The following is a 20,221-nucleotide window of genomic DNA, read 5'->3' as shown; positions in this document are numbered from 1 at the left end:
CGCCCTCCCTCCCTTTAATAGGGGGGTTTTTTTATTTAAGCTGATCGCTTGACCTTGCTATGCCTGTCATGGTGTCGTTCGCCTTGGTGCGGGGGCACGGTAGGAATTTTGCCATCTGGCTGATTGGCTGGTGCCATTTGGTTTTTGCCTACTGCGTAGCAAATCGTCACAACTTGTAAGGTTGGCGGTTAGGCACTGGTTAAATTGGTGCTTGGAGGGGTAAGTGCCTACCCCTCCAAATGATGCGAATGGGAATTCCGTTAAAGGAAATCCAGGGGCTTGCCATTCTTTCGTCCTTGTCCCCGGAGTCGGACTTGGGCCGTGCAAGCCCCAACGGAACATGAGGGTGAGAGGTGTGGGTCTGTGTCCCAGCTTCATCTCTCACCCAATACTTGTTTCCCACGCTGGCTTCCGCTGGTATCCGGAAGGCCAGCTCTGTCCCTGAGGGCAAGGACAGATAGTCGGAACCAGTGCCTAAGCAACCACTCACATTTTTGTATTTGAATAAAGTTGTGGCCAAAATTATGCCAAAAACCTTAAACAAAAATTGATGTGTGAAGTGTGAATTATTGGGGGGCTACTGTGACTCAACACGCAACAACCCAGAACAAATTGGAGTAACTGGATACAATTCTCTCCTGCACAAAACCACAACAAGCTCCTTATTTTAAGTGATCTCTTATTTTAGAGGATCTCATTTTAAAAGGTGTCCTGCATCTCAGCTCCATTTGCACGGCAGATTTTGAATTACTTTGTCAATTACTAGGGCAAGGTCCTCATTTAACACATTTCAGAAAAGTCTGAAGTAATCCAGCGATCTTCAGAGATCCATTGCTACACAGGGGAAATGTTTGTGCAACCTGCAAGCATTTATATGTGATGGGGAAGTTCAAAAAGATTCTCCCTCTTTAAAGCGACTCAATATATTTATATTTTTTCAATGACCACATCCCATCAATGTGCTGATTTCTATATTGCCGAAATATAAAAGTGAAGTGGGGAGAGAGATCTTTCTTGAAATTCTCAAGTAATTACCTGTTGGAGGTGATGCTGTAGGTTCATCGGGCAAGAACCCTGATGATGGCAAGCATTCCCTTGTAAACACGATGTCATCAAGGGCTATATATCTGTAGCCTTTTCCAACACGCCCTTCAAAGGTGATCTGGAAGTCCTCATAGGCTTCTAATAGCAGCACTTTTCTTTTCCAGAAATTCCCCTGATCTCCAGAGAGGCTGAATAATACTTGGGGGGGATTTGATGCTGTCACCTGGTAGACAGTTAGTGATCCAGTGTTAGCTCCATACATGTGGTAGTAGAATATTACCTGAAATGAAGAGAAGGAGTAAATATGGAGCAGTGACTTTAAATAATACTCCCTTCATAGTGAAAACATGTTTTATGGTTCCATGAGAAAAGAATCCAACAGACTATCTGTCAGTGTGCAGTGGATTTGCAATATTTATCCATTTAAATATCTATAGTCCATTAATGATTTTACAGTAAAGACCAGCTTTTAAGGGGAAGGTGGTGGGGCAGGGGAGCAGGAAGCAGTTGCACTTCTTAATAGAGATACTGAATTCTTGGAGACTGGTTCAGTATCACCCATGAAGTCTCATTTTAGATCCAGTGTAATAAAATACAGTCTTCCTTTCATTGTTTTGAGTTAACTTTGTTGTTTTTGATTGTTTCTTTTTGCTTTAATATGCTTCTAAACTGCCTTGAGAGTTCCATAGTAGGGCACCTTAGAAATCTAATAAATAAATAACTTCCTTTGAAAAATAAATGTTTATTTCCCACTACCAAATGTTTGGGGGTGGAATCCAACTGACATTTTAACCGCAATAATCTTTTTTATTCAAATATTTGTTTATCCTTGCTTAATTTAAATAGTTTATCAGAGGCACACAAATTATTCTGTACATTTTTTATCATAAGACATTTTCTACACCCAGCAGCCAAGATCCAAACACTAATGTCACTTAAGCAATGTATTTCATTCAGAACAAATGAAGTTTTCAACAGAACCTATTTCCCTTTTTGGAGGTTCTACACTGAAAGCAACATAATACTGCTTTACAATAGCATTTGGTTAATTAAAGGAACAAGGTGATACCTATAAAACAAAATATTTTCTCTAAGGGACGCTTAAGTGATGTTTTATTCTTGCAATTAGTAATTAACTTCTATTGTTCCTGCTAGACATGCCTTCACATACCTTGCAATTTTTGCTCTTTCTGCTTACAGTCACACTAGTAATTCTGGCTTCTTGCCCTGGCAACTGAGGGAAGGAGTTTTTTATAAAGATGTAATGACCAGATGGTTCTTGCAAGGTATGATCAGCTACTGGCCCAGTGCCTGCTCTTGGGATTCCTCCAATTCTGAGATTCCAGTCAAAGTCGTCATTCTGATCTTGTTCCCAATCACAGAGATCAAACTCAAAATCACAGCGCCCAATGGACATACCTAACAAAACAAAAAACCCAACAAAATTCAAAGAGTCTAAAATTGAAAAAGAATGCAAAATGCTGAAATTAGCACCATAATAACAAACATATTCTGCCTTTATCCTCAAAATGGAGGGAGTCTCATTTAACTAATGAAAGGCTTTTTAACAGGTGGCTGATGCACCATCATGCAAAGGCTGATGGTGATAATGACATTATTTTAAAAGGAATTTAGATTAGCAAACAGCCTTTTCTTTAATTCAGGCTTATTTTACCCAATAGGTATCTAATTGCAATTTACAAATGAATGTTTATAAGAGGCAATATGGGTAAACCAAAAATATCAAGTACCTTAGATATTTATTTCATAATATTTTGAGAAAAACAGAAAGCTTTAAATTTTTAATTGTTAAACCTATTGTTTTAAGTTTCTAAGTTTTAAGATTCAAAGATCGCAACAAACCAATTCTTCTGGACAAGCAAAAGAGAACAAACTTTTTATATATTTTAGTAACTTACAGAATTATACTAGCTACAGGAATTAGACCATCAGAGAACAAGGTCAACTATTAAAAGAAACAGCAGGATGCAGCTTATTTTATATTGAAATTACCTGTGAAATTAGTTATATTTGGACTTAACGTTACTTCAGTATAAAAAGAGATAATTAAAAAAGAGCAAAAAACAACTTGACTAGATATGTTCTTTCATATTCAAAGAGAAGGTACAATTTGAAAGTCCAGGCACAATGATGCTGCAGGCGGTGGGAAGTTGAAATAAGCACAGAACAACCATTTGGGATTAAACAGGCCACAAGTTTATTTATTAGAGATGTCATCAGGGTTTGGTGTAGGCATTGGGTGTGTATCCTGTATCAACCAGCCTGTCTGCTGTCATGGACTGGCTGGATGCAGAGCCAACCTCCAGGGGTAGAAGGCTCAGAAGCAGGGGATTTGTGGTGGGATGGTGATGCATGTTCAGAGAGAGAAGAGGGGGCAGACTGGAAGGAGGAAGTGTCAGAAGCTGCAGAAGTAACAGGGCTTAGTGAGCAGGAAGAGGCTGTAGCAGAGGGCAGTCTAGACTCAGAGGCAGGAGAGGAAAGATGGCAGGAGAGAGAGATGAGGCAGGCTGCTGAAGAATCCAGAGAGTCTCCCCCTTCTGCTGTGACCAGATTCCTTCTGCCCTGGTCTCCCAGAACACAGAGAGAAATGAAGGGCAGAACGACTGGCTGCAACCATGGGAGAGCTCCAGCAGCTGCTGCAGCCAGTGGAGGAGGAAGTGATGTCATCCCATGCTAAAGCCAGAAAACAACCAGGCACCACTGCAGCTGCACTGGACTGCCCTCTCTGGTTGACGGTAAGTGGTACTTCCATCTTACAACCAGGGAAATCTAAACTTATGCTGAAGTATTCTTTTAGCTAGCTAAATTAATGAGAAAGGGCTTTGGAGAATTGCAGAAGGCAAATTAAAGTTCACAATGTATGTTTCCCCCAATATTTTTGTGTAAAAGAAAGTTGTATGGTCTTTTTAAAAAGAGGCACTAGAGCTACTTTAAAATGGATACCCCTCCCCCAAACAGTATTGAGGTTTCATTGGGAAACAAGGATGGATTGCCTCACACATACGTGCTTGTCACTTGATAACTGCTGCATCAAGTGAGAACCTCTATAATGGAACGAGCCATCATCAACTAAAAGAGGACAGCTGCACAAGAGGCAGAGAATCCTAGAACAGTCATTGGAAGGGACCCTAAGGATCATGTAGTCCAACTCCCTGCAATGCAGCAATCTCAACTAAAGCATCCATGACAAATGACCATCCAACCTCACGTATACATGGGTGCTTCTCAACACATTTTAAGGAACCTAATCGAACTTACTGCAGCTCACCGAAGCAGACTAAGAAAAGGTTTTTCACTTTCTTACCATTTAAAGATCCTCTACTCTAATCCTCAAACCTCCCATGTTATTTCATGGAATGCAACCTGAAATTGATGATACTAGAAATAAAGCTGGTATATCATATGTTAAGAAACTAAGGTGCAGTGGTTAGATTAGGACCAGGGAGTCTTGGGTTCAACTCCACAAGCTCACCGGCTGTTCTCTGGTACATCCATAACTCTCAGCCTAACCTACTGTATGACTTAGGGAAGTTGTAAGAATAAAATGGGTATGAAAGAGGCTTGTACGTTGTCCTAAGCTCCTTGGAAGGGTGGGACAAAATGGAATAGGTAATAATAAAGCCTGGTGCATGTTTGCATTCACAACCACAATAAATACATCTCACTGAGACTGGCCTTCCTCTGTCTTGGGCTCAAGCTCCAAAACAAGAAAAGTTTCCAAAACAAATACCAAGTATTAAGCCAACACTTCCATCAGAAAAACTTCTTACTGCTGGTCCTCCTGGTCCCTGCTGATTTAAAGAATCAGGGCTTGATGCAAACATCAAAGAGTGAACCACCACATAGCCACTGCAGCTCCCAAATGCAATGATTATGTCAGCTTTAAGAGACTGATACTGAACTTCAAACAAAAAACTAAACAAAACTCAATCCAAACATTAGACGTTCATCACAGCTGGTCCACTTTCAGCATTGTCAACACACGGTTTCATAAATCTCAAGTGTGATTTGTTGTCAAGAGACAGTACAGACTACATTCTCATTTTAATTTAAAAAAAAATTCAAGGAATGCATTCTCTTTGTCATGCACTTCTCTGGAGGGTGAGATCAACGTGTAAGCAGGTCCATCCCAAGCAGTGCTTTGTGATAGTAGATTATCACAGCTAAGACGGCATCATCATTTGGCACACTTTGAACAATGACATTCCTCTTGGAAATGAAGTGAGCATAGCTACCTGATTATCTTATGTCAAAAAAGACCTGACTTCAACAATAGATTATATTCTAAATTTAATTACATTTTTATCTGCTGAGGAATTGTTCCACTGTGTCCATTTTTTTTCTTAGACATTCTTATTATCATCAAGATAACTTAATGGGGCATGTAGGGGGAGATTGGATCTAATGTTAGGTTAGGAATAACAGCAAAATAGTCACTGGAATGGGACAAATCCCCTTGAAAAATACAAAAATCTATTGCAAAGACTTAAGATAGGACCAAGTTGGTCTCCTTCTGAAAGACAGGTGGTAAAACCACCCGGTACACCTTAGTATCCTAGCCAGTGGCAGAGGTCAAAATTTCCCTTCTTTTGCCTCTGCAATTCCAGGATAACAGAATTTTATTTAAGCACAGGCTTTACTGAAGCTTACCCATAATGTAACTAAGGACTGTAGCATGTGATTTTGCCGTGTTGCAACGTGGAGTTTTCCCTATTTTGTTGCCTGTACTTAAAATTTTCAAATTAGCATTCCTTGTTAAAATTAAATAAGATATTTGGATGCATAAAATGCAGTGTTCAACATGAAACCTTTCTGTTATATTGGGAAATATTTATAAGATTCATTCCCAAATCTTTAAAAATGTTTTGGCATCGTTTTGCTTTGTTTTCTTGCAAATTTGAGAGCACCAAATCACAATTTGCTGGGCACCTATGCAATTGCCCAGGCAGGCGCATTATGAGACCCATGAGAGTAGCAAAATGACCAGACTGTACAACGGTGATGGGATAAAATCAGGCCAAATTGACAGCAGCAGGCAGGGCAAGGGTTGGCATGGCATTGGTCCCCCTGATCAGTTCATCATTCCACAAGCCCCATGTTGATGGAATGGATCCACTGGGTTTGGATCGCCCCAAACCTAAATGATGGGAGTCAGCCAGTGTTGAATCTTGCTGTGGTACAAGCCAAGCCAGCAAGGTCTCACTGGGGCACCAGGGTGCAGATTCCAACCAGGCAGGTACCGAATCCACGCCTGGGTTTGTTGTGGTCAATCCTCCCCTCAGGCCTCTTATGGAGTCCCCTCTATACAGTGGTACCTCGGGTTAAGAACTTAATTCATTCCGGAGGTCCGTTCTTAATCTGAAACTGTACTTAACCTGAAGCACCACTTTAGCTAATGGGGCCTCCCGCTGCTGCCGCGCCGTGGGAGCACAATTTCTGTTCTCATCCTGAAGCAAAGTTCTTAACCCAAGGTACTATTTCTGGGTTAGCAGAGGCTGTAACCTAAAGCGTATGTTACCCGAGGTACCACTGTACTATGTTGATCCTGACCAATGCCATTTCCGCCCTCATACAAACAATGTTCTTCTGCCTAACAAAGGAAAGCCATAATTTCACTGAGGGAAAGGTGATAAAACCCCACCCAAGTGCCAATCAGGTTGAGAGAGAGAAAAAATCCTTTCCTGCCGTGTCAACCAACGACCTAAAATTGCTCAGTGAATGCGAGGGTGGGTATGCGGAAACCTCTCAAACAAAATGGCTGTGATATCCAGGGGAAGCAGCCTTACATAAGCTTTCCCCTCTCCTCTTCAACGAGGGCTCATTGGAAAGCTTTTTCCCATGAGCCCATCACACAGAGAAGATACTGGGCAAAGCCTTGCCCAGTATTTGCTGCAATCTATGGGCCACAGCGCTGCCAGGCAAAGGTATCCTGTGGTTACTGGGAACAGTACGGGGCTTGGTGGACAGTGTGCATCTTCTGTATCCCCTTTTGGTCTGGAGAGAGCACATTATTTTTGTGGGATTTGCCCTGTCATCTGTGACCACTGTTGCTTGATCATCCTTTCATATGCTTTAACACTGAAAGCGGATGAATGTCCTAGGGATATTAACTACTTTCTCTTTTTTTTTGAAATTTTATCTTTTAAAAGTTGTTTTAAAAATACATGAATCAAAGCCCTTTGCTCATTTAAATCTTGGCCACTGGAGTGAACATGTAGCAATGTACAATTTAATTTCCGTTTTAACTAGCTGGAAGCAGCTTATGGTCAAGTTTAAGATGCAATAAATAGTTTATTAGCTTGCTTCTGCTCAGAATAAATTTCTATGAATATATAACCTCATTTTCACTTTTTTGTATTTTAAAATATGGTTACCTGGTTCAAGACTTAGATTGCAGCAGCATCAACATGACATCAACTCGCTGAAAGAAAGTTACTGATGAAAATACGAAATGATTTCCGACAGCAAGTTTGGGATTTGTCTGTCTCTGTGAACCGCAAGGTGAGCAGCAGCAGGAAAGTCAAAGGGCATATGTTGGAGATTGTGGTAGGAATGACCTGCGTACACAGGTAGAGACATCCACACACCCTCACTTGCACATGACCTTAACGAATCCAGTGGGCACACTGTTAACATACACCCACTCTTTCTCCACCCAGGAAAGCAACAGGGAAGCATTTGCTGATGCTGAAGCAACATGACAGCACTAGATGACAGAGTGCTGGGGCAACAACATCTAGTTCCACATAGTTCTCTGAGGACCCTGTTTGATGCTGCCAAAACTCACCCCTCTCAGTGTCCGTGTAACAAATGAGAATCAGATGTGTTTTCATTACACTGGAACCCAGTTCTCTAGAAAAGTATGTGTAGGGCTGGTTCCACATTTTATTTTGCAGCTGTAGTAAAACCAAAATGCTATTGTAATAGCCCAGTGGCCCCCTGTGTCTTATTGCAAGCTGAGCAGCATCATACCAGTACACTAAATAACAAGTCGTTTTTTCTCATTTTACATTAATTAAGATAACAATCACATCATTGCCTGAAGCACATTATTTTATTTGGTTAATACAACTTCCAGGTGCCCTGGACACTATCACTAATATTGAATGGAATCACATGCACCCACATGTTCATACAAACAGCTGAGAGTTGCCAACCTCCTGGGTGCCTAAATCCCAAGGTTTAGGCAGCTGCCTCCTGCCAAAACATTTACTTGGGTGACGCAGGAGTCCTCGGGATTTTGGCACCCAGAAGGGTGGCAAACTCTTCGGTGGGGACATCTGTTTGTATGAACATGTGGGTGTATGTGAGGCAGACTCCAGTATAACAAGCATTTCAAAATCATTAATTTTGCTTTTCATTTACATTTCGGAACCACTAATGAACTGGCAGCAGTGCTACTATATAAATAATTCACTAGAGACTTGATAACTTCTGCTCATTAAAGCAAGGAACAGCCATACTCACTGCAAATGCTTTGATTCTCATCTGAGTTATCTGCACAGTCATTCACAAAATCGCAAAGGTTATCCTTTGGGAGGCAGTATTTGTTGGCACAGGTAAATTCATCAGAAGTACAGTGTCTGTCTGGGATCAGTAAGGGGGAACACTCCTGAAATGAAATATCATCCACTGCCACATCTCCCACATAACTGATGCCCCTTTTCGCCCTGAAGATAACCTGTGAAGTGGAGAAAGTAGAAATATAAATAGCCACATTCTGATACAAGCATGCACCTCTAGTAATGTTCCGATCCATATGATAGTGGTGAGCATCAGTAGCATCAGTGGGGCGAAGCTTCTCTCCCGACACCAGTATTACTAATGCTTACCGGTATGGAGATATGGAGGGGAAGGGTGGTGGAGAGTTCAGGGCTGGACAGGTACAGTAGTGGGATTGCTGCTGCCAAGCCATTGGTCCTGCCAGGGCACCCACATGGCCCCGACTTGACCACTCCAAACCATCCAGGTAAGCAGCAGCAATGCTGGAGCAGGAGGGCTGCTCCATCCATCACAAGTGCCACTACTGGTAAGAATGCTACATGAGAAACACAAAGGAGATAGCTGGTAGGGAGTGAACAATTCCAAAGTTAACATTGTTCATATTTTACTGCCAGAAAGGGAACAGGGAAGATTGGTACGAAGCAGAATCACCATCACTTTGTAATACAAAACAAGCAAACATATACAGACAAACAGAAATACAATTGGGACTAAAATTTTTTTTAAAAAAATCTGTTGCCAAATTATTCTATTTTCCAAAGGCTGTGATGCTGCCAACTGTGGTAAGGTTTTGACATCCTAAAGCAGGGACTGGGAATCTGACCCTAAATATATTGTAGAGCTACAGTGTCCATCATCCATGATCACTGGTCATGCTGGCTGGGGTTGATTGTATCTGACAACATCTGGAGGGTCACTGGTTTCTGGTCTTGGCCATAAAGTAACAATAAAGCAGTCAGTTCAAGTAACAGATTCTTTAAGAAACATCCTGCCTTCAATTTCTGCTTCTATGTGCCATTAATGAATGAACTTCATTCTACAGCAGAGGCATCATTTTGATTTTGATTGCTTCAAAATGCAATGATGTCTTAAGGCTGACATTACGAGCGCAGAACAACAGAAACATTAAATAGCTTGAAATAGTAAGGGAAGAAGGCAAACAAAATTGCACATACCTGAAAATAAGATTGAACACCTAAATGCACTTCAGCTCTGTTCCACTGAGGACCCTGGGGGCCACTCTGTGACCAAAGTTCAAAAGACATGTTTCCCTCTTTTCTGAGCACCTAAAAATCGAACAACATATACAGTGAAATGAGCAGCTCATGTTTTGCAAATTGTAAGACAAGCAGTCTTTTAACAGCTTCAGTTTAGCTATATGTTTCATTTTTACATGAAAAGAAATAGTTATAATAACTATCCTACAAATCTCTGAACATGCAGTATGTTTATGGTAAATGATTTTTTTTTTAAACAGAGTCTGGGATAGCAGCCTCTTAACTCACACCAGCCTTTGATTTATTTACACATTCAAAGCATTAACCTGCAGTCAGATGTAGTGCTAGCAGGGAATGGCTTCCTTCTAGTAAGATCTGCAGAATGTGTCTGAATAATACCAGAACCACATGAGCAAAGCCAATGTTTCTGACCCAATCACTGAACTCCTGGTCAGAATTGGTCTTTCGCATGTGGATCCAGTATTCACAACAGCAAGAAATTTGGCGATGGGTCCTTTTCTGCAACTGAGCACTCCTCCTGTGCGGGCATGACATGGAACACTAGAGAACATCCCCATGCTTCCCCTTGCACAATGTTATTAGCAGGGCAAGGAAGGGCAAGGAGGGAATAATGCCTGAAAAGGGCTGGAGATTAACACATAAGGGAGAGCCCCAGAATAACAAGTTTTAAATTTTGATTGTGTAAACAAGGCTGGATCATTTCCACTTCAACTGGTTTGAATAGCAAGTGATGACACTTGCCTTTGGTATGCCGAAGAAATAAGAAAAGCAATCCTAATACCAAGAACAGTTAAAATTCCTATTACCCCATGATTGTACTGTATTCAGTTTCAAAACTCATTTTAGTTTCGCAGTACATTAAACATCCAGTTGTTTGCATAAAAAAACTTTTGCAATCAAGTTCCAGAGCTCTTGTTTAGTTTGAACTTCAGAAGGTGCATGAGGTGTCCTCCTCGCTTCCTGCCTCAGTAAATATTCATTGAATTGTGACGGGTTGCTCCCAGGAGTCAACTGCCCTAAACATGCTTCACTGAAGCTAAAGTGTCTTAACTGAGTCAAACTGACAACATCAGGAGATGGAAGTATGGTGATGTATGTCAAATTGTGATTCTAGACAGCAATGACAGAACTGTACATCATCAGCTCCCCAAAATGCTTTTCCTCTCCAGGATTTATCACCAGGTATAATGATCTGCAGTTTTAGCTCCAGGACTATCTAGAGAGGCTTTTCATTTTAATAGGAGAAAAATCATCTCCCAGTTGCACATAACATGGCAAAATGAAATAACCATTCCCTTTAAATGGAACAGTTTTCATTGACAGAGAAGTCTCACATATCAACATTATTTCTTTTATTTAATTAGAACATTTGTACCCCACTCTTCAGCCAAAAAAGGCTCCCAGAGCAGCTTACGTATGATCAACTGAAACAGTCCCTCTTGCAGGCTTACAATTCCCCCCCCCCACCATCAATGTCACAACAGGGGAAAGGGACAGAGAAGCAAAACGGGGGGGGGGGGAAGCAAACTGAGTTCTTAAACAATGACTAGCTGCCATAGAGACAGTTCAGGGGGTGATAACAGAATAAATGATATAAGAAGGGAGATGAAGCCCAAGATAGGAAGAAAGGTGGTAAGGAAACACCTAGCTACTTTAAATGAATTCAGCTCTCCGGGGGCTGAGGAGCTGCACCCGAGGGTACTAAAGGAGCTTGTGGGTGTAATCTCAGAGCTATGTATGCTTCCTTGAGCTCCCTGAAGGGAAAGTGGGATATAAATGTAATAATCATTGTAATCATCATCATCATCATCATGCAGGTTGTGAATATTCTTCTTCTTCCTTTTTTTAGTCTATAAACTGTCTTTTTAGTACCTTCAGTGAACCCACTGTTGCCCCATTCATGTAGTTCCAAAACACCAGCTTGCACTTCGGTCCAGTCTGGGAAATTACTGGAGTGGTAATGTCAGCAGTATGTCCAAATTGTCCATTGGAACTGTCTGCATAGAGATACCAGCCTTCCTTAGTTGCCCTGTAAAGAGAGAAATTCACAAATCAAATGAATTCCGTATTTTTCGCGCCATAAGACGCACCTGACCATAAGACGCACCTAGTTTCTAAAGGAGGAGAACTAGAAAAAAATTATTCTGAACAAAACAGTGGATGTATGATTTTTGTGGTTCATGCTGTGGCCACAGACATGATATGTGATTTGACGGTGAGTTTGGGGGTAGCCCAAGGCAAAAATCCTGAGAATCCATGTGGATCCGTTTTTTTGATGTGTCTAGATCCAGCCTGAGTGTTGTCTGCATGAACTGGCAGTGGCTCTCCAGGGTTTCAGGCAAGGGGTCTCATCTCAGGAGATGCCATGGATTGAACTGGAACCTTCTGTATACAAAACAGATTCTCTGTCACTGAGCTATGGCCCTTTCCCTAACATGGGTCCTGCTTAAGGAGCTGGTGTGGTTAATTGCCTGCCTAAGGCAGCACCTCTCCTCTGCCATTCCAATGACAGTTCTATCCAGAGCCTGAAGTGCCTTTGTGTTGCCTCGAGATGCTGCCTGCTGTGTCTGCACAGGCTCTCCATTCAGTTCAGCAAAAAACACATTGAATGCAAAACACGTTTCACTCCACAACCATGAGGATTCCGAATGTTTTTAATTATAATTATTATTAACCAACGATTCCATGCCACACCTCAGCTGAGGGCCAGACGTCACAAGATGCTTAACATGTTATTGGGAAGATCATCATGTCCTTAAAAAGAAAAATAGCAGGGAGGGAGGTGCATATTTTCATCAGGACTGTAAAATATGAAAATTTTAAGGTGCCATTACGACAGAAGAAAAGCAATGCTAAACAATGGCTACATTCTCCATAGATGTAACTCAGATTATTCTGTAAGATATGCAATTTTTAATGGCAAAGATGACTGTGGCAGTGTAATCCTAGGCAAATTTACTCAGAGGTAAGCAACACTTACCCACGTGGGTGGCACTGTGGGTTATACCACAGAGCCTAGGACTTGCCGATAAGAAGGTCAGAGGTTCAAATCCCCGCGAAAGGGTGAGCTCCCATTGCTTGGTCCCTGCTCCTGCCAATCTAGCAGTGCGAAAGCATGTCAAAGTGCAAGTAGATAAATAGGTACCGCTCCAGTGGGAAGGTAAACGGCATTTCTGTGCACTGCTCTGGTACGCCAAAAGCGGCTTAGTCATGCTGGCCACATGACCCGGAAGCTGTACACCGGCTCCCTCGGCCAATAAAGCGAGATGAGCGCCGCAACCCCAGAGTCGGCCACAACTGGACCTAATGGTCAGGGGTCCCTTTACCTTTAAGTAACACTATATTCAACATAGTTCACTCCCAGGTTAAGTGTGTAGAGGATAATTTGCAACCTTAATACTTAGGTATATTTAGTCTATAAGAAATTAAGCCTGATGCAACTATAATACTACTGCAATCAATGCTTTGGGAGAAATGGGCTAGGGTGAAGGGTAGGAGTGGATGCCATGCTCAGGAGCAGTTGGCCTTTATTTCCCAGAGGTAAATCAGAATGAATACTTTTCCACCCTGGTCCACCACCCAGACTCCACCCCTCAGCTTGCCCCTGATAGGCCAGCCACCATGGTAAAGTCATTCTGCCCTCTGGGGGTTTGAGGGGCTACTGCGCTAGGTCTCAATCACCGCCCACCTCCAGACCCAATCTTTCTCAGCCATTCCCAATCTTTCTCAGTGCTCCAGAAGCTTTGCTACCTAGAGGGCTGGCTCTGCAATGTGCCCTCTCCCACCAATCTTCTCCAGGATCTTCCTTTTGCATGTGGAAACAGGAAGAAGCGGGGAGTGAAGACAATGAATCACTATGCTGACCACAATATGGAGAAAACATTCTTTACCTTGAGAAAGCAGACAACGTCAACTGCTGCAAAAAAAGGCAGCAGCAATACAATGTGTTAATGGCACAAGGTTAATGTGTTAATGGCACAAGGTTCATTCATAGCTTGCATTTAGAAGGACCGATTATTTTTAATCAGGCTTTTGAGTCCTATAAATTTTGCCTTAAGTATGGTTCTGTGCTGTTGTTGCTTATTTGTATAACTTTACTGTTTTTAGTGTATGCCACTCTAATCTCCTTGGGCAGGAAGAGTGGGATACAAATGATTAAAATAAACAAACACAGTGGTCCAAATGTATAGGCAGGCATGGCCAAACTTTGCCCTCCAGATGTTTTGGGACTACAACTCCCATCATCCCTAGCTAATGGGACCAGTGGTCAGAGGTAGTGGGAACTGTAGTCCCAAAACATCTGGAGGGCCAAGTTTGGCCATGCCTGGATAGGGTATGGGCGTGCCCAGAGTTCAGCATTTCAAACTTTCAGCTAAGTTTGCTAGGGATACCAAAAGGGATGCCAAAAGGGTGATAATAATAATAATAATAATAATAATAATAATAATAATAATAATTACTATTAGCAATTGGACAGGGATCACCATACCCCCACCAAAAAAAAAGCCCCTTGATGTTACATCTTGATGTAACATTGTTCTGGGGGAATTCTGGGACAATAATTCTAGCAGGTAGCTATTGACCACCTTAAGGGGCTCTAATGTTACACTGGAAGAGTGGGAAATATTTTAAAAGAATCTGCTGCTCAGTTACCAATGGTAAGCATGCACAAACCCACACTCAACACAGCTCAAAAAATTCCTTCTGAAAAATAATTAAATGTCCCCCTCATTTTTTTGCTACTTATAAAGTGGGTACCGATTTTGGGTGAAATTTTACAAAGTAATAATCTAAAATGAAATGAAGGCAACTCTTAAGTCAGTCTTAGTGGTAAAGAGATCCCCAACAATTATTTCTATTGGTCTGCTTATTGGTCTGCTTATCAGTACACCAAGAATCATTTTATCCAATCCAGTGAGCATATTTCTCTAGTTTATGTGGCTATGTGCATAATACATGCATGTGCATGAATGTATTGCACACGGTCCTGTCCAAATGCTATGGTCATCATAGACTTTTCTCTCAGTTCCGACTTCCTAAACAGGTGGTAACCAGAGAAAGGACCTTCTCAATTATAGCTTCCAATTTGGAATGCCCTTCCCATTTGGTTTAGTGCCAAATTTGATTTATGGGGCTGAGGGGGAATGATGCCAGGCAGAAACATTTTCATTTGACAAGACTTCTAGTATACCCCCTGATTTTAATCTGCTAATATCTTACTGGTTTTCCCCCTGTTTATATTGTGTTTTTATGTGCTGCACTGTTACTTTGTTCCTGTGTTATTACAATGCTATTTACCTATTGTTAGTGTTAACCTGATATTATTGCTACCCCAAGCAATTCATTTAACTGAAGAATGGCATATATGTGTGTTAAATAAATAAATAGATCTGTATGTAAATATTTCCAAGTACCAATCAATAATGTTTAACCTTAAATATTTTTGCAGGTTATGAGGGTACAAAATGTAGGTTTGCATGCTCACCAACAGAGAAAAAAGATACATTTTACTCATCTGTGTCTTCTGTTGTTGTCTTTATTTTATTTTTAAATGATGCTTGCTGCTGTTTTGCCCTTGGGAAAATTCCTCCTGAATTGCTAAGTGGGCGTTAAGCACATTCTCTCTTTTCTCATGACAGTAATGCTTACGAGAGAAGACGCAGAGATACAATACTGTGAGATTTCTTTACCCTGTCTCCTGAGTTCTCTCATAGAGTATTTTAATGCGCTTCAATGATCCTATGAAAGAATGCTATAAACTGTACAATTTTGACCTTGCTTTGTTGCAACCATTTGATTCACTGTTTATCCCTATAATTCTTTCCTTACTTGGGCAAAGAAGGGAGCTCAACATTCTGAACATCTAAAGTTTTCAAAGTCTATATTATAAGTACATTTGCTTTGTCATGCAATTCAGTATTTTTCAACCAGACTATTAAAAAACAGTTTTAAAAAAGGTAAAAGCCATTTTGGAAGGCTATAATTTCTATGAAAGTTCAGCTCTCAGCACAGTTTACCAATTCTGTTCAGTACTTCCGTGTGCAGCAGTTGAGAAGTAAGTAAATGCAGATGTAGATTCCTATTACAGTTCAAATATTCAGAAAAACCAATATAATCTGTCAAGTATGAATTGTTTTTAAAAGGCAAGTTATTCTGTTACAGGCTATACATATAAAACCCAACTCTGAAGCATACTTTGCGGCGATGGTTTCATTGAAGTGCCTGGAGGATTTTCCACATTACCAGTTTATTGCACAATAAACACGCTTTCCCTTCTCATTTGCTGAGCACAGTCACCACGTGGCTTCTCTCTAAATTATTAGGAAAGCAGATTTCATTGTGCACCATAGCCACATCATTTCTGGGCTGGGAGAAAAAATGGAATTCTCTCTCCAGATAGCCCATGAATGTTTTTGAAATGCAGTTGTCCACCTTTAAAAACATCATTGGCAAGGGCAAGGAGGAGTGATTTCACATGCGCAAGCTGGGCTTCCTCAAAGTCAACTGCAAAAGAAGAAAAGGGTCCTGTGCAATTACTGGGTTGTTATCCAAATGTCAGCTTGCATCTGGTCCTATGTGAAGGCCAGGGCTAGCATGGGTGTCTAAGCTGAAACCTTGTCTTGTCTTTTTGATGATTAAATATAGCCACTGAGGCATGCAACAAAATTCCATTGTGCCATGCTACTTTTAAAGTCAGACATGCTGTTTTCCCATTCCATTCTTCTGCTTCTCCTCCTAAGCTTCCCATTTTTTAATCTCTCAGGTTCAGAGTTTCTAGCATCCTGTTTTCCACGGTGGTCACTAACCAGCCAGTGAACTTATTCTAATAGCAGAAGAGTAATATTTGTTTATTAAATTTGTATATCGCCCTTCATCCATAGATCTCAGGGTGGTAAAAATACAATATAAAAAACACAAACTACAAAACAAAAACAAACCAAGAATCTCCCACTCCCACAACACATTTAAAAGGGTATGGGATGTTAGTCAGCCCAAGGCCTAGTTGAAGAAGAAAGAATGCATTGTTTTTTTACTCATTTTTACCTTCAGCTAATTTGAGAGCACAGACTTGGTTTGGTATGTGCTGGATTTGTTTTCCCTGCATCTTACATACAGTGTTTTTTGGGCAACCTTGTGTTCTGATTCAGAAGCCTCTGGGTGCAATGCAATAGCTGCTTCATGCTATTTACTACAGTGTGGGATACCTTCTAGCCTGGGAATGGGGTATTTAAACAATCACCTTGTCTTATTTGAACCAACCCAAGAACTGCTATCCACATATATTTATAAATGAATGCGTGTATTTATACTGCATTTATGTCTTTATTTTAAATGCGTTGTAAGTTGCTTGGAGACCTTTGGGTGGCAAGCAACTAACAAGTCTACTAAATAAATAAACATCAAGCACAATATTGGACATCCTACACCATGTCCCAGTGCTGTAAGAAGTGTGGTCGATGGCACAATGATTTCCTGCCGTGCTGCTGAGGGTGTACAATGCTTGACCAAAGACCCATGAGCTTTCTAACAAGCTGTTCGGGTTTCTATCCTCATCTGTGAATTTTTGGTGTTACCATATTATTTTTGCTGTTCTTTGCAATCTTATGGTTTCGGGAATGTTTTAAGATTGTCCCTGTTTTGTTCCCTCCCCCCGCCCCGCTGCTACAAACCATTTTGAGGAGCCTTCTATAGAAAAGTGTTTTTGTTTCTAAGAATTGTAAACCAAACAAACTAGCCATAACCCTGCACTCAGGGAGTGGCTGCAATTGCATATCATGCTAAACCATCAGCAATAGAATATCGATAAAGAGCAATGTGCTAGTCTAGTGCATACGCCTGCATCATTTTGCTTCTCTCTTCGTCAAGCTGGTTAACCATGGCATGCAAGCCAGCGCATTGTTTTCCAAACAAACCTTTATGCTAAGCAAAAGTTTGATCTTGCCATAATTATTGTGGTTTGTTTGGAAGAAACCATAAGTGTGGGTGTGCACACCATGTTAAGCCAAGACTTGCACTTCGTCACTCCCAGCCTGGAAAAGTGAGAGGCGCAGTGGGAGCAGTTCAGTGCTGTGCACAGAAGTTTTGTAAACAGATGTGGAAATGAGGTGACCTGAATTTATGATTCGAGAGACAGAAAATCCAGATTTGACTGATTCATCCATCCCTATCCAGCACACTACTCATTCCTGGTGATGAAAATCCATATTTTATAGCTTACTGCATGGGTAGGCAAACTAAGGCCCGGGGACTGGATCTGGCCCAATCACCTTCTAAATCGGGCCCACAAACAGTCTGGGAATCAGTGTGTTTTTACACCAGTAGAATGCGTGCTTTTATTTAAAACGCATCTCTGGGTTATTTGTGGGGCATAGGAATTCATTCATTATTATTTTTTCAAAATATAGTCCAGCCCCCCACAAGGTCTTAGGGACAGTGGACCGGCCCCCTGCTGAAAAAGTTTGCTGACCCCTGGCTTACTGTGACATGCACCCTTGGCCAGTGAGACATGCCCAAAGGCACTACTGAACTTCATAGTTGAGAAGAGATTTGAATGCTCTTTCCCACAATGCAGCTGCTGTTGAAGAGTTGAGCTTTAAGTACATGACTTGACTGAAAGACCAAAATGAGTAGGGATGCAGAAATGGAGCGATTCACTTTCACCACTTTTGTGCATTATGCAACAACAGGCCTTTTTTTGCAGAAGATAACACTGATTGAAAGAATGCTAAGTAGGCAATGTAAATTAATGTCATACGTTCCATTACATGTTGAATAGAATATACAGTAGTCTGAAGTGACTATATTTAATGGAGCTTGAAGTATACATACCATTATATAGCACAGAGATGCATACACACACATGAGGAGAGACATCACTAACTATTGAAAAATGGTTTTGTGGGGGGTAAAGAACACTACACAAGAGCCATTTTCACTGCACAGATTCAAGTACTGCATTATAAAGAATATTCTCCAGCACTGTTTATGATCTCTGTTTCTTAAAGTGTCATTTGAATGCACTTCCATTAATTTCACACTATCTCAATGAGACATCTATCTAAAAATATATACTGTCAGCACATTCCGCCCCAAAGCAGCCAACATAAACACATTGCAGTGAAAAATATTTATCCTTTCATTTCACCCACTCACCCATACTGAAAAGCTAAATTGCAAACACAAATGCACTCTCAATGGTATATAATGTTGCTTTTAAATTTTAAGTATGCCTGGATTCATAATTTTCAGTCTACGATTTAAAGAGTTTCTACAGATTTTCTTTTTCTAGACCCTTATTGTTGTGTCCCACAAATCAGCCTTATTTCTTTGGGAACTTCCACCATGAAGACATCGTCAAACAGCCTGCAAGTTATTGTGCATTTGGCATGAGACAGGCAAAAGATACAGTGGTGCCTCGCAAGACGAAATTAATTTCGTTCCGTGAGTTTTTTCGTCTAGCGAATTTTTCGTCTTGCGAAGAACGGTGTCGGAAAAGTTTTGGAAAAGCTTCAAAAATCGCCAAAAACCTCAAAAAAGGCTACCACACCGCGTTCTATGAGTTGCTCCTCGAAGTCAAGTCGCAACTGTATTAAGGGTGTTAAGAAAAAGGAAACAAACTTGCAAAAAACGCAAGACGTTTTCGTCTTGCGAAGCAAGCCCATAGGGAAATTCGTCTTGCGAAGCAGCTCAAAAACCGCAAAACCCTTTCGTCTAGCGAGTTTTTCGTCTTGCGAGGCATTCATCTTGCGGGGCACCCCTGTATGAGCCTTCTTCCAACCCTGTCCCTCCCCAAAAGGCATTCAGAGAGGTAAGCACCAGTAGCAGATTTATAGGTATGCACAGAATAAGAGCCCCTGTGGTTGAGGGGCACCAAATAACTGAGAGAATCTGTTTGAGATATGACTACAATGAATTGCCAAATTCTAGTATTTCTAGTTTGTTGTGTTGTTTTCACTTATCATTTCTCCCGCTCCTCAATTAAAATCATTAGAGGCTGATCCAATAGGATCATCGTTGAACAGTGGTGGCAGACTTTGATTTCTTACTTTTTTAAAAAACAAACAAACCAAGTCTCTAACCTTTTTAGAAAGAAAGTTATGAAGCATAATGTGTAGATATCTAGCTAAGCAATTTGTGTTAAATGAACCAGCCTGGCTGCTCCTACCTTTCAGTGTTGTTAGCCAATGAGTGAAGTCAGAACTGGATTTATGCCAGATGTGGCCCTAAACTCTGAGGTTTTTTTGTTTGTTTTTTAATGAAGTCTCTACCCTTCTAGAAATAGAATTGTGTGGGCAACCTTCTAAGCAAGGAGAGTCCACTGACACAAACAGAGGGGCAAGTATGATGCCTCTGGTTCTGCAACACGGAGTACTTGCTGAAGTTCAGTTCCAATTGGCTATGGCGTTAACTCCTCC

At 41.1% G+C, this 20,221-nt stretch overlaps 1 protein-coding gene across 1 annotated transcript in view; it reads right to left on the bottom strand.

Moving 5' to 3' along the window:
* Positions 1-20,221, bottom strand: part of MALRD1 (MAM and LDL receptor class A domain containing 1) — a 233,336-nt gene that overhangs the window by 143,736 nt on the left and 69,379 nt on the right. The window contains exons 23-27 of the mRNA XM_081163119.1: positions 11,679-11,835; positions 9,744-9,854; positions 8,533-8,746; positions 2,216-2,463; positions 1,036-1,324 (exon numbers count right to left, since the gene is read on the bottom strand). Of these exons, the coding sequence (XP_081019245.1) occupies positions 1,036-1,324; positions 2,216-2,463; positions 8,533-8,746; positions 9,744-9,854; positions 11,679-11,835 (1,019 nt within the window). The remainder of the gene's footprint in view (positions 1-1,035; positions 1,325-2,215; positions 2,464-8,532; positions 8,747-9,743; positions 9,855-11,678; positions 11,836-20,221) is intronic.

The sequence above is a fragment of the Podarcis bocagei genome (genome assembly GCF_964188305.1).
Source record: "Podarcis bocagei genome assembly, chromosome: 12".
Lineage (NCBI taxonomy): Eukaryota > Metazoa > Chordata > Lepidosauria > Squamata > Lacertidae > Podarcis > Podarcis bocagei.
Note: the sequence above shows the minus strand (reverse complement) of the source record. Positions and strands in the feature narration are given on the sequence as shown.